Source organism: Argiope bruennichi, chromosome 3 (genome assembly GCF_947563725.1).
Source record: "Argiope bruennichi chromosome 3, qqArgBrue1.1, whole genome shotgun sequence".
NCBI classification, from domain to species: Eukaryota; Metazoa; Arthropoda; class Arachnida; order Araneae; family Araneidae; genus Argiope; species Argiope bruennichi.
Genome location: NC_079153.1, coordinates 36,554,036 through 36,569,861, shown reverse-complemented (window position 1 = coordinate 36,569,861; position 15,826 = coordinate 36,554,036). Strand labels below are relative to the sequence as shown.

Genomic DNA, 15,826 nt, shown 5'->3' with positions numbered 1-15,826 from the left:
TTAAAGAATAATTATAGCACTTATTAAATCTATTTTGTAAATATACCATTATATCATTTTTGTATAACAATACTGCAAAACCTTTTACTTCTGTCAAATATAAAAGCATACCTTAAAACTCTTCTCTGAGGCACTGTTTCCTAAGCAATTCAATTTACTCGGTCAATAAAAACAAGACAACATCAAATGAGACAAAATATTTACATAGAGTACAAGAGACAAAACAGTTAAAATGAAAAGCATTTAACTATACAATGTTTTCTTCTCGATGTCTTATTAAGGCTTAGGGTGATTAGAGGTGATTTTTAAACTAGTTAACCTAACTTAAAATTCTTTAAAATTTTGGAGAATTGAATACAGAATATTTAATCTACTATTTCTGAAGATAAAATTAACTAAACATGTAGCACTGTCTTCTGAAAAGACTAGGATCTTCTATATTTGCCAGATCAAGAGGTAAATTCTAATATAAAAAATTCCTGTAGCTCATAACTGCAAGAATTGTACTATTTCACATTTATTTCGTTCATTATATCAAACAATAAAAGGAAATGAATGTACAACAAATAATAAGAAAAATTATGATTGTCATTAACAATCAACAATTAATCACAGTGAGTTGTAATTCATAAATAATTTTTAAAGGGCAAGAGCTATAATTTCTTTTTAAATGTTTTAAGTTTATCTGAGAAGTCGGATATTTTCGCCATTTATGGAGAATTACTCTTGAGCAGGTTCTCCCTTACTACATATAGTATAAATCAAATATTTAGTGAAGATAAATTACATACATTCAATAAAAAAAGTTATATATATATATTGAGATCTTGGAACAATTTTTCCAGTCCTCTGCATTTATTTAAAATGAAAAAATTTTTACTTGTTAACACAGTTATCAGTTCTATTCATAAATCTTTTAAAATAAAGACAAAGAAATTTTTCAAATAAAGTGAATAGATTTTAAAAAATATGAATATCTGACTATTGCTTGTGCAAATCTCAATCAATTTAAGTCATTTTAAATAAAACCAAATTAGGTAGATTTTTAAATAACTATCATTCTGAACCATAAATAGATAATACATTAACATTATTAGGTACTTGTGTTAACCACATTAGTTAGTTAAACCAAAGGATCACTAATGGTATCTGTTAATACACAAGTACCCAATATTATTATTACTAATACTGACAAACTGACAGAAGTATTACATATTATTTCATGTTCAAAGTATGTTTAGTAAATCCATATCACATGAATCAGGCTGGCCATTAAAAAATTGTGTTAAAAAATACACATACTTAAAACTTCCTACATGTCAGTTTTAAACAGAATAATTTTCTGTACTACATTACGCAACACCATTATACATATTCAAAAAATTACCAGTCATTATTACATATCATAAAAAATACTTAAATAAAGCAAAAATGGTGATATTTAAATTCAAAAAGCAAAATAGTTTTGTTGATAACCTAACTGCAAATATTCTGGTAACCAAACATTACAAAAAAAAAAGAAAAGAAAAAAGAAACTTGCATGCTTTTCTTTGTCCAATAATCAACTATTATTTATTGAGAAGTGCATTTATTCAAGAGTGTAATTACATTTTTAAGTACTATAAAAACGATTAGGATAGTTATCTAATATAAGTATTGCACAAATATCAAACAAAAATGTTTAAAATAAGCAACAACTGTGCAAATGTTTTAAACATCTATATTTATGTGATCACTAAAACTACTTGTGTTATTGATGTACAAAAATCACAAGTTAAACACACAGTATTGTAACACCCTGAAAAATAAGGCCAAATATTATATGGATTAAAGCTTTCTGTGAAAACTTTAACTACAAACATACTTCTTTCAAATCTATTATAAAACAACTACTCTGCTCTCAATAACAATCTATGAATTGATTTTATATTAATATCATAATTTTAAAATTTTATTTCTTTTTCTAATGAAAAATAATTATTGCCATATTAATAATTTACAGTTGCTGAAATTACTTATTTGATTTAAAAAATTACAATCAATATTTGAATATAATCAGAAAACATCAAAAACAAAATTCGATTATTCTTAATTTTTTTTATACAGATTATTTATTAAGCTCAACACTTCGTATTGCATAGCTGTCAAAAATGCACTTGGTTATAAGAAAAAGTTTAATAACACATTTTAAAAATATTTTTTTTTTTTTTTTACAAAATTTCATAAATTTTGAAATACTTTTAGACTTTCTATTATTTAAAATAAAAATAATTATTATTGTATGAAAATTGTAATTATTTGTAAAATTTTACTTTTAATATCTGATTAACATACAGCTAGAATTACTTTTTACATGCTCCAATGATTATATGCTTTCAATAAAAATGTATTTGAAAGCTCTCATTTTTTAAATTATTACATCTAAATTAATATCAATAAAGAAAAAAAAATTAACGATATTGTGCGATAATGCATTTACACTAAAATGTATAGAGAAAAATTCACTTGTGACTATTCACTATGCATTGAATATTATATGAAATATCAATATGCAATATATTTAATACACAAAAGTGCATTAAATAGTTCTCATAAATTTAATTAGTAAGTGTATGTATTCATATATGTCAAAGCAATTGTAAATATGTTTATATATTCTATATAACTGAACAGCTTTCTTTATGTATATCTAGTTATAACACAAAATGCATGAAAAAAATTTCTAAAAAATATGGAGTTCAAATTATTTCAGACCAGCTGAATAATTTGAATTAATGTGAAAGACAAAATTGGAATGATACAGACACTGAATATATCCAGCATACATTTTCTATAATACATTTCAGGAACATTCATTTCCTATAGAACCACTGTACATTCGATCAATGTTTTCTCTCAGTAATAATACATGCTCTGTAAAATAAAATCAAAAGATACATATTAAGTTAAGCAGAAAATTTGAAAATTTGTTATATACAATCTTCAAAAAATTTTATTTTCATATATGATCTGGAAAAAATTTACCTTTGGATAAGCTTGCAATGATACATTGTTTACGGAGAAATTCCATAGCAAATTCTTTGCTAAGTCCAAATGCATACATATTATATGTAAAAGTTCTGAAAAAAATATGAAACGACCTTATAAAGCAACATGTATAAAACAAGCATATAAATATCTATTGCAATACTTCCAATTGCAATAAATAAATTTGGATAGCACAATTTTATTTGTAACACAAAATTTAGATAAGAACTTAATTTAAATATTAATATTTTATATCAAAATGCCTTTCAGAAAAATGTGCCTTTATAGTAACAACAAATTTGAAACAGAAAAAATATAAAATCTTACAAAGAAAAGAGCTTATTTTTGTAATCAAAATCAAAATTTTTATAAACATTCACTTGTATCTAATCTGAATTAAATCACTGCTTAGGAACCATTTGTCATATTATAAAAAATGATCATTAAATAAATATAATTCTCAGAAATTTACGGCAAAAAAATGTATTTTATGTCTAAAACAACATATAAGACAATACAGTAAACACACATACACCTAAATTCCTATACCTTTTAATTACATGTATAAAAAGAAAACATTAATTCTAACAACTAAGCAATGACGAAAGATTTAAAGATAAGAATTAAAAACATTATATTAAAGAATAAAAGTACCTACCCTAACTGACCAAAGAAAATATTTTCTTGGAATTTCTTTTCATCTCTAAGATCCTCAGCACTATATTGTCCAAGTTTATCTCTACAAAAAAAAAAAAAAAAAAAAAAAAAAGATATATTTTAAATAACTGTTTATGATAATGATTGCATACATATAAAATCATCTGCTTCATAGAAATTTACATTTGAAGTAAAATAATATAGGTTTAGCTTAGAAATATACACACTTCAATAAAAAAAAAGTTGTATTTCTTCTTTATTGTAACACATGTAGAACAAATAATTTACATTTCTTTTTAACTGTCTGTTGATTGTGAGTACAATTAAAGTGCTCCTGTCATTTAAAATTGAGAGAATATTTCATGGAGAGAGAGAGAGAGTAAAGAAACAGAATTTTAAAAGAAAGAAAAGAAATCCATTTTTTTAAAACCAAGTTTTAAAAGAAAGATTAAGAGATTAAAAGATGCAGTAATTCTTTAAGTTATTTAGTTTCCAATTGTCAGAAGAGTCTGAACAATTCTTCAAATGCTTTATCTAAAAAATTATTGAAATTAGGAAATAATAATTTATTAATAAAATTATATAGGTTTAAAAATCATTCAAAATAAAAAGCATGAATCATTCTAATACTTTAATCATAAAAATAGCTATTACATGACACATTTTATATATACTGAATGTAAAAAAAAAAAAATGTATTTGGTGCAGAGCAAAAATAGAAAAAAGAAATCTTCAAGACTAGATGAATGTTTGTATGATTTGAATGTTCATTATATAAAAAACAAATCATTTTTACAGAGCAAATAAATATGTTTTTAATTAATATGGTTAGTAAAATTTTCAGTCAATTTTCTGTAATTTAATATGCATTAAAATTAGTGTCATAAAATTTTAATTAGCTTAGAAGCTACTAATAATAAATATATTACAAAAATAAAAAGATGAAGATAGGAATACAATTTTTTAGAATAAAAATTTGTTTTATAATATCTTAGTATTTTAGATTCAAAATTACATCATATCAGTTGAATGTGCAATGAACACTGAATGATTCATTACTAATCAAAATAACTTACTGTAACTTTAACTTGTTATTCAAAGGTAGATTAAGTTCCAAAATATAAATTGAGAGAAATAATTACCTGGTTGGAATCTCTCTATTAGCTCTTTCACACTGGACTGCATCAAAAAAAGCAGCATTCCAAAATCGAATAGATCTCCATATAGGCTGGTCCTTCAAGTAACTAAATAAATATTCTCTACAAGAAGGACGTCCATCCCGACTTATTCCTGGGGGAAAAAATCATATCTAAGTATTTAATAAAAATATCTTTCGGGTCATATATTATCTTCTTTTATTTATAAACTTAACAGACATTTAAAAAAATGGAATCTATTTTTGTTCAATAATTTATGGCAGTTCAATAATTTGTTTAATAATTTATTGTAATGTATTAAAAATTACACAAAATCAACTTACTTTCATGGTAAAACGTAAAGCACATATTCATAATAGATTTAGCTGGCGAAAAATCATCAGCTTCGGCACACTCGAACAATACAATAGCAAAGTATTGTACTAGACTATAAAAAGTGGATTCTTTCACTAACTTGTTATGGACTCTCTAGGGGGGGAAAAACACGCATTAAAATTTACAATAATTGATAGTAAACTTACAGGTAAAATTTACAAAAGAATTAAATTATATACAAAAAAAACCTCTAAAAAGAAAACTAACCTGCCCATTGACACAACGTCCAAACCACAACCGTCCAATTTCATATCGGCACAGCTCTCCAAATTTCGCTTTTTCTTCAAATGTAATGGAGACACTGAAACAATATAAAATAGATAAATGATACTATAATCTTGCAAAATATGCGCCAAAATTTGGAACTGCATCATCAAATGACGGTATTTTAAATGGCAAAAACAAATACTCATTAAAATAAGAATTTAGATAAATTTCAATTTAAAAAAAACGATTATTCATCAAAATTTACATTTAAATATTGCAAAGAAATTGCAATAGAACAAAATACAGAACAGGAATTCCGAACCTGCGGGTAGCGACAAAAACTTGGATTTGTATGTATCTTTCGACAATATGCAAAAATTTGATGTGGGTAAAAATATTCATTAAGCCACATGGTAGCAACAAGAGACAAAAAAGCGCAATTCGCAAACAGGCGATTCGCGTCAGCTCAAACCGTGCTTATCGAATATTTTTCCTCTCCTTTTCGGTAAGAATAACGCAGTTTGCGTACACATTCATTTCGAAGTGGTTTGTTATCTTTTGCGTAAACATTTAAAATATTTTGTTGTAAGAGGGTTTTTTTTTTTTTTTTTTAAACAAAAGTTCCTTTTGGGCCTATGTAAGCTCTTTCGGACGAAATGCATGTTGTTCAACTAAAAAAAAATTAATCCACAGAGGATGAAATAGACAGCCATACATTTAATTTTTCAGAAATGGGTAGCAGTGTCTATAAATTTAAGGTATCAGCCCTTGATCTAGTAGATTAATTCGCCAGCATTTTAATAACAATAAAATTCATTTGTTAATACCTTTCATTAAATATCTATTGCAAAATCAGGAATATATTATTATTAATTATCTTAATTTATAGAATAAATTACTATATTCAGTAAACCTTAACTCCTAATTAACATTACATTAGTAATAATCTTTAATCTGACAGATGTAAGCAATGCAATAACATTTGTTTGAAAAAAATATGCGACTAATGTTGCGCTAATAACAATCTATAACCAACAAGCAGTATCAGAAAAGTAATTACCTATCAAAAAATATCTTTTTCACAAAGCGTTTCATAAATTCCATTGCCTCCATCGTAATATCATCTGGCTGACTATCATTGCTGGGACTAGATGCCCAAGAATGCAGAGAACTTCCCGAAGCCGATCTTCCGAAACCAAATCCTCGCCCATCTGGTATAGATTCAGCATCAGAGGAGTCCAAAGAGGTACTTTGACCACATGGATCGGATTCACTGCCAATGCCAAGAGACTCAGTGTGACGGAAGACATAGAAGGGATCATTTTTCGATGACCTGTAGTCGGTACCACTAGCAGACAAGCTGCTACAGTTACCTAAGCTTTGACCACTATCGACTGTATCAAGCGACTCCTGAGAATGGGAATGATCTTTCCAGGACTTCGTCTTGACTTCGAAAGGGGCAATTTCTGGCTGGCCATAGACAGATCGATCTTTATGTCTGGTGCCTCGCCTTTTTGAATAGCGATGTCGAGCAATTTGCTCAGTCTTTGTCACAGGCAAGCTTATTCGACGGATATCAACTTGAGAACTGCTGTTGGACAGCTCGTTGATGGTGGAGTTTTTGCATGAAGTCTCATCACTTTTGGACGACGAATCCGAGTCCAAAGCATCTAAACTTAAGCTCAAAGCTGCTTCTAATCTGGAAGATAAATCCGTCAACAGACCTTGATTGGAATGAATGACAGAGCTGAAAAAGCCTTGTCCTTTTTCATTCGTCCATTGTTTATCTTCACTTCCAGAGCTAAATAGGTGCTTCTTGCTAAATGGTTTATGACTGCTGAAAACAGATGATAGGAATGATTGTGATTTTTTGCTGGATTCGTGTTTGGGAGAACTGTCTGGATGATTTTCAGCTGATAGCTGTGATTGTTTATTCTCAGAGAAAGACATGTTAACCTGTAAGAATACATATAATTATTTTGAATATATACCAAAATAAACAACATCAAATTTAAAAATTTTAAATACTTTTTACCCACGAAATCACTTTTAAGATTTACTATTTATTATACACAAAAGTGCAGGCTTAGATGTAAGAATTATTAAGCAGTAGAAAAATAATCAAATTAATGATATTGTTATAAAATCTAATTAAACTCTTAAATGTTAAATTAACTGCATTTTTGTCCTTCATTATCAACGACTTGCTTATTCATTATCCAAAGCAACTTTATGCAGAAAATAAATCAAGTCTAAATTAATTCATATGATAATTTTGCAAACAATGTTATTATAGAAAAGTATCTGTTTCGCAGTAAAATCATCATTTGCATATAAAGAGAGAGTCATAGCAATTTAAATATTCGTTTATAAAGCAAATGTCATTCATTTGCTCAACAAACAGCGCTTTACAGAATTTATAACTAAATGTGTAATGAATTAATGACAATGAATCACTAAATAAAATATATATAATTAAAAAAACAATGAAAAATGAAATTTTTAAAGAACCAACTTCCAACAACTAGCTGCCAACTTCCAAAAAAAAAAAAAAAAAAAAAAAAAAAAAAAAACCTCGTAGGATCATATATATTTTTTTTATTAATACAAATAAATATCTGAATAATTACTACGTTATAGCAATCTAAATATACGTTCCTAAATTATTTATTTGCTCTACAAATAGAGCTTTATAGCATTCGCGCAAAATTGGTTACTGTGAGTTAAATTTCAATGATGCGAAAGCGTTCCAATTTGCCCAGTGCACAAAGAGTAATAATCGATTGAAATTACGATTACATTGGAATTTCCAAAGCTCAACCAGATATAACCACGCACAAAGGACCCACTTAATATCAAAGGAGAGTAAGTCAATATTAAACGTACATATAAATTTGTCCTATATATATTATAACCGAACATGACATTTTCGCAATTAGAGAAAATTAGCAGTTTTTTAAAATGCGATTTTTTAAGCTAGTAATTTTTGCACTGACAATGTTAAATGACTTCAAATATGTTGTTTGAAAATTTGAACGAAATATTTCATCAAAGAGTACTTTTTTTAAATCTAGCTAATAACAAAAAAAAAAAAAAAGCAAAAATCTCCTGCCCTATTACATTATGTTTAGATACTAGCGTTCCCATTGTTAAAAAAAAAAAATCTTTTTTGGATAGTTTTCATCTGATTTTTTTAATATTGTTTATTCACCAAATAAAGTGTGACTTTATCTTTTTAAAAAGTGTATTTTCATGTAAATTTTAGCATTTAATATGTCTTTTATAATCTTCTATAATTCTTAATAATCTTCTATAGAAAAAATTGTTAATTTTTCATTTTTCTTTGTAACATTACATGTGTGACATATCTTAGAATGTAACTATTATCTAAGAATTTTATTCAAAAATAAAATTTTGCGTGTAATTTATGAAATTATTTATGAAATTTCGGAATTCTTTTTCAACAGTATTTGTATTTAACAATCATAAATACGCTTCCAGAGCATTGAAAGTCAAATCCATTGTTCATTACATTTGGCATAACATAATAAGCACTAACTATACATTTCAATAAGGTATCTTGATTATTTTTAGAGATAGATGATACTCGTACAGTAGAATTATGAAAAAAAAAAAAAAAAAATGTCCCTCAGAAAATGCATAAAAAGGTTTTTAAATGCTTATACAAAAGCATCACTTACGTGTCAATAGTTTATCATAACTGGGCTTCTAAATTGGTATAGAGAGAAAATAAAGATATCATTAGAAACAGTAACGTACCTAATTTTTGAGACAGCAAAAAATGAAAATGTGAATTTTTATTAAAATTCATGTTTTTAACCTAGTCGGATACCTTAATCGAACGTTTGTAGCTAAATAACACAGATGATGGGTATTAAAATTCATGCATCTTTATGTTCCTTATAGAGCAGCTAAATCGCGAAGTTTATAATCAGATTCTTTAGGTTCGAATTTTCCCTTCTAATTCTTCGATCGGAATCTTACAGATTTTTCTGATTTGTAAAATAAATTGGATTCCTTTTAATGAAAAATACCACTGAAATTTCTTGCTATCTTAATCGAACGTTTTTAGCTAAATAACACAGATGATGGGTATTAAAATTCATGCATCTTTATGTTCCTTATAGAGCAGCTAAATCGCGAAGTTTATAATCAGATTCTTTAGGTTCGAATTTTCCCTTCTAATTCTTCGATCGGAATCTTACAGATTTTTCTGATTTGTAAAATAAATTGGATTCCTTTTAATGAAAAATACCACTGAAATTTCTTGCTATCTTAATCGAACGTTTTTAGCTAAATAACACAGATGATGGGTATTAAAATTAATGCATCTTTATGTTCCTTATAGAGCAGCTAAATCGCGAAGTTTATAATCAGATTCTTTAGGTTCGAATTTTCCCTTCTAATTCTTCGATCGGAATCTTACAGATTTTTCTGATTTGTAATATAAAGTGGATTCCTTTTAATGGAAAATACCACTAAAATTTCTTACTACATCGAGCAATTCACCAATTACTGAATGAAAAAAAAAATGTTTATCTCTTCTAGTTAAGTTAATATCTTTCTAAGTATTATTAATATTTAAGGGTTTTTTTTCTTTGTATAATGTAGCAAAATTTTTTAGCATGATGTTCATACACATTTTTATCTGTGATTGTATTCTGAAAGCAATTCATCATTATCTATTTTGAAATATTTACGACTGGAGAGAATAGATAAGTTTAAAACAGGAGATAAGTTTCAAAAAGATCAAGGGATAAAAAAGAAGTATTAATGGATAAAACATTAAAAAAAAAGAAAAGAAAAAAGGTTGTTACAAACAGCAGTTCCTATATTCACTTATGACAGGAAAGGACAAGTTGTACATTGAGAAAACTACCTACGCTAAACAAACAGCTCTTAACTGTAAAACCAACACACTTGAAACCTTCGAAACTATTACAACTATTTATTCTATTAACTGTTACCATTCCATAAAAAAGTGGGAGAAATACATATTTATGCAAAGATGGTAAAAACTGTAAGTTAAATAGGATAAATGGAGCAAATCCCTGACCTAACAGCTGAACGCACAAAGCTTACTCGAAATCCTTGAAGCGATTTGGCGTCAAACAAAATTTAAGCAGAACATGTCGAAAATGTGGAGCAAAAAAGAAATTTCCATTTTGATCTTGTTACTTTCTAAAATATAAAGTGACAAAGAAAGCAGGAACTAATTATAGGGCTATAGGAGAATTTTGATCTAAAAAAGAAAAATCTTTAAAAGAATGTAGATATTTAGGAAATTACAAGAAATGAAAGAGAATTTTATAAATCCAAAGAAAATTGATTCTGAGAAAGTTAATTAAATCGACATTAAACATTAATGAAAAATGCAGAAGACATGATCAACACCGAAATTAAATTTCTTATGTTAGATAAGAATAAAGAAGTAATTAGAACAATAATATTTTATTGAACATAGGATCTATTTATTCCTTATTAAGATTTTTAAAAAAAATCTAAATAAGGAATAAATAGTAAAGAAAATAAAGAATAATTAAATTTCCTCTCGGCAAGCTGGATGGCAAAAGTAGATTCCTTTACATCTAAGTTACTATCTGGCAGCATAAATTATTGATGTTAGAAGCAGCCAAAACTAGGGCGTGTAAATCACGTTTCAGCCATTAACTTCTAAGACATTGCAGTTATTGAAAAATCTTAAATACAAAAGTTGTTCATCTTAATGAAACGCTAATTTGACTAATTAGATTTATTTTTCTATCTTCAATATTAAGAAAGTTATGACGAAATGAAAATATCAAAAAGCCCTACCATTTCCAGCCCTTTTGAGTTAGACGGGACCTTTGCAAACTCGTCCGAGATTTTTACATTTCTAACAAAATATTCAAAGCCAATTAAAATCCAAACGAAATTACTCCATTTATCCTGTTCACATGATAACATGGGCAAAGCGTATTATATTTATGTATGTATGCATACATAAACTATAATCAAATTGTGAACAAAACCTGATCGCAAATCATGTATCACAAATTACACTCTTTTTAAATTACTATAAAAGATTAAAAGAGCTATAATTAAAATAAAAGTATATATATGCATAAGAATTATTTCAGGTAATTTTAGTATTTCACAAATCAAAATAACAACATAATATTTGCGAAAATAAATAATAATCCCTAGTAATAATAAAGATAAATGTTCATGTAGACTCTCTACAAGACAGACTGCCTGACCTAGAATTATCTAATTTAGAACGGATATGCAGTGGAAGGAGAAAACGTGCATCTCCGAAATTATTATTTAAAAATTTTAATACAAATTGTTTATTTTTACATTACGCACATTTAAAATAATATTTAAATACACATTTAAAAATTAAACGTGTATTTTTTAAAATTTTAATTAAAAATTAAGCACAATTTTCATTAACATGAAATATTATAGTACAAAATTGATATTCACATTTTTTTTTTTTTGTATTTTTAAAAATTAACCTGTAAAGATATCTTAAGCATATTTTACAATAATGTACTTTATTGTTGTAATGAAATTCAAACCAGCTTCATTTTTACTATAAAAGTTCATCTAGATTTCTCTACTATTGTTGATGTCGAGGATAAAAAGATTAATCTATTTTTAAACATCGCTGCTCTTTTCTGTAATATAAATGGATGTATAAGAATATAATAACGCTCTTCTATGTTAAAAACAATTTTTGAAAAATCAGATAATCTTTTTTTTTTTTTTTTTTGAATAATCTTTTGAAATATTACGTAAATGATGAAATATATTCTCAAAGCTTATACAAAATTGGACGAATTGTTGAACGAATCTACTTTCTATCCTTAAATTTTTAGTATGTTTCATTTCAGAAAAATAGTTACTGAATTGGAATTATTTACAAACTAAAAAATATTTTTCGAAGAAAACCATTAATACTAGTTACATAGAATATCTAACTGAAATTTTAAGCAATCATTAATTCCGGCGAGCCAACTGGTCACCGAAAAACGGTTAGTATTATAAAGAAGAATGTGTGTGTCTAAGTCTGTTGGAGCTCTTCAGGGACCAACTTCAGACTGTTTGACCTAGATATTTCCCACAGATATAACTTAAAAGATAAAAATTAGGGTTTATACAAAAATCGACTTTTTGAAAAACCGGTTTTCGAATTCAATATTTCCAAAAAACGGTTTTAGCCGGCTTTCGAATTTTTATCAAAAAAAAAAAAAAAAATAGAATAGAGAAAAATATTTTTATTTAATTTATATAAAATATCAAAAAAAAATCAATGTCAAAGTCAAAATACAAAAAAAAATTAAGAATTATATATACATATTACTTATACAAAATAACGAAAACTCAAAACAAAAATTTCAAATAATATTTATATTATTTTCAATAATTTTAATTTCTTCTAAGAAAATAAGATTTTAAAAAACATAAAATATCCACTGAACGGTGGCTAAGTCTTGTTCTTATTTTGAACACAATATTGCCTGGGTTTTATATTTTTCATGGCATCAAATAACAAATCTAAGTTTTTTATTCTTTTATTCGTTGACTCAAATAATGAAAATTCAGCTTTCAGAGTCTTTGCATTTTTAAGTTTTTATTCGGGGTCTTCAAGAAACTTTTGAATTGATTTTTCCATGTCTTCTTTTAAAAAAGAATTATTCTGATGAGTAGTTTCTTCGATTTGCTCTTCATCAGAATTGGTTCCCACATAAGAGTTCGGAAATATTCTAGACAGTATCTTTCCAGATAACTCAATAATTTCGGTTTTTGAAGCTAAAAAAAGTACACTAAATTTCTTTATTGAACTAGAAATGTGCAAATACAGCAAAAGAGTTGCTAATTCTAATTCCTTCTTGAATTCGTTCGTCTAAAGCATATAATAATTTCAAACTTATTTCAGTGTTTAAAATTTTTAGTTCATTTAACAGAAATTTAGATATACCTTTTCTTGTTAATAAATTGATATCTTGTCGCCTAAGCCTTCAGCTGCTAGTCGAAACGGTCCCAACCGATAAAATTTCAAAATATTTGTTTTTTTTGAAGAAGAGGAATATCCAGGTGTTCAGGAAAACCGGTTTTCAAATGTGACAAATTTACTTTAAAAAAAAACGTTTTTTTTTTTTTTTTTTTTTTTTAACCGGGTTTGAAAAATCGTCAAATCCTAATAAAAATCTGCACTTGAAAGATTTTTTTTTTTTACATCCTAATTAATAAAAAATAAAAAGTTTGGCTTATTTCTGAAATAATTTCAGAAAATTTTATTACAATTAATTTCCACAACTTTTTAAAATTAAAAAATTTGCCTTTTTAATGATAATTTCATTGCAGAACAAATTTTTCTTGAATATTGATCTTTTTATTTAAAAAAAAAAATTTGTGTCATTTTTAACAATAGCTATTGTAGCGAAATTCAAACTGTTTTTATTCTTCCATCAAATATTTTCATTTCTTTCATTGCTGAAAAAAAAAAAAAAATTTTAATATTTGTATAATTTACAAGAGAAATAAAAAAGCGAAATTACAGTACTGTGAAAATTAGAAAATGCCGAAAGTTACGTTTACGTTTAGCATTATTATGTGATAGTATTAAACTTCATTAGGGCGGCTCATAATAAAGTTTAAATAATATACAGAACAAGTACAAGGAAAGCCATTGATATAATCCGCTTTAATGTCTCTCAGAATTTGATGTTTAAAAATACTTTGATATAGAATTTATGAACATAAAATCATGCTCATGAGATTTGATTGAAATTAGAGGCGCAACCGACACAATAATCCCGAAGAATTAAATGGCCACCAAAGGCCTCGAATATATAAATTAAAAGGGCAAATAGATTTTCTGTTATTTCAATTATTGAAGAGTATTATCCAAGAAATCTTTGAAAAACAGAAAGAATTTCCACACACACACACAAGCACGCACGCACGCACACACAAGCACGCACGCACGCACGCACGCACGCACACACACACACACACACACACACACAAAGAAGAAAAAAGGAAAGAAATTTGGACGTCTATTTCGAAACATTATAACACGATAATGTTTTAAGCTTAATTACTCGAACAATATCGTTTTAATCTTGCTTGACTACATTCGTTGTTAACTCTTTGAGCAATGATTGTTCATTACATACTTTAGACAAAAAAAAAAAAAAAAAAAAGACAACCTAAAAATATTATGTTAGAAAGCATTATTTATTTTATACTCTACTTTTGTAAAATACTATTTGCCATTATTTCTAAATCAAGTTCGAAAACTCATAAAATTATATCAAAATAATACAAAATGAGAAATACTTCGATTAAATTTCAATGAAATGCGTATGTAGGCTTTGAGAAGTAAATATGTTTGAAATTCAAATTTATTTATTTGTAGAATCAAAACGTAAACTATTAAAGCCGTATCACAATCTCAACTCCGACAGAATAAATTAAAAATGCATGGCAAAAATTTATTCCATCAGCTGCCGTACGATAAAATGTATTAAAGATTTAAAAAAATTTACATTAAAATAGAATTATGGCATAAAAATAGTTTTTATGCGATTATATGCTCTATAAATATTGTTAAAAAATATGTTAAAATCTCAATCAATTTTCAAATAATTAAAAATCAAATGCTTTTTAAAAAACCTTTTCTTAGAGAAAACCTAATATTAAAGAAGTAACTATAAGCCAGAATCGGTTGTTTTAGGTTCAACGTCCTGTATTGCAAGATTTTTGAACCTTGCAACACGAAATTTAAAGAAAATAAGCTAGGTTAAAAACAATATGCCGAAATGTTTGTTAAAAATAAATGGGAAGGAAATGGCGTCTTTTCACTTTTATAACAAATGTATAAATTGGTAATTTAGAATCCATTTTAAATAAGAGGCTTTCTTCCAGTTTAGGTTTATGGTTGGTACACATCATGCCCTCGAACACCAAGAAATTTAAAATTTAGGGAAACGTAAATTTCATAAAGATAATGGAGATCGTATAATGCGAGAAAAGTGCGGTTATCCTTTTATAAAGAAAAGCAGATTATAAAATTTGTCAATTTGAAATCAGAGACGTAGCAAAAATAATTGTCATCCTGGGCATAATATGATTTTCTAGTCAGTAATCGTCATCACAAGTTTGGCATATGCAAATGACATCCAAGCCATGGTTCTATTTTTACAATACTGTTTTAAGTAATAACTTCATGGCTCCGTCTAAGACTGACGCTAGAGGTATTTACAACTTCTTTATCTCTCAGGTGATATGCCACTATTTATTTTTTAAACAAGGGAATGATTTTCCAAAACTTTTCCGCTTTCTCTAATAAAAATGTTATCCCAGTGAACGCCTTGCATGGTATTGTCGTA

The 15,826-nt window shown here is 26.8% G+C and overlaps 1 protein-coding gene across 3 annotated transcripts in view; it reads right to left on the bottom strand.

Moving 5' to 3' along the window:
* Positions 1 to 2,446: 2,446 nt before the first annotated feature.
* Positions 2,447 to 15,826, bottom strand: part of LOC129963118 (uncharacterized protein KIAA0513-like) — a 63,097-nt gene continuing 49,717 nt past the window's right edge. For 2 of the 3 annotated variants that reach the window (XM_056077200.1, XM_056077199.1), the window contains exons 2-8: positions 6,484 to 7,379; positions 5,424 to 5,517; positions 5,165 to 5,309; positions 4,827 to 4,974; positions 3,686 to 3,766; positions 3,025 to 3,119; positions 2,448 to 2,913 (exon numbers count right to left, since the gene is read on the bottom strand). In XM_056077200.1, coding sequence (XP_055933175.1) covers positions 2,843 to 2,913; positions 3,025 to 3,119; positions 3,686 to 3,766; positions 4,827 to 4,974; positions 5,165 to 5,309; positions 5,424 to 5,517; positions 6,484 to 7,373 — 1,524 coding nt within the window. In that variant the 5' untranslated portion in view covers positions 7,374 to 7,379 and the 3' untranslated portion in view covers positions 2,448 to 2,842. Of the gene's footprint in view, positions 2,914 to 3,024; positions 3,120 to 3,685; positions 3,767 to 4,826; positions 4,975 to 5,164; positions 5,310 to 5,423; positions 5,518 to 6,483; positions 7,380 to 15,826 lie in introns of all 3 variants that reach the window. The other variant, XM_056077201.1, reaches the window with a different exon arrangement.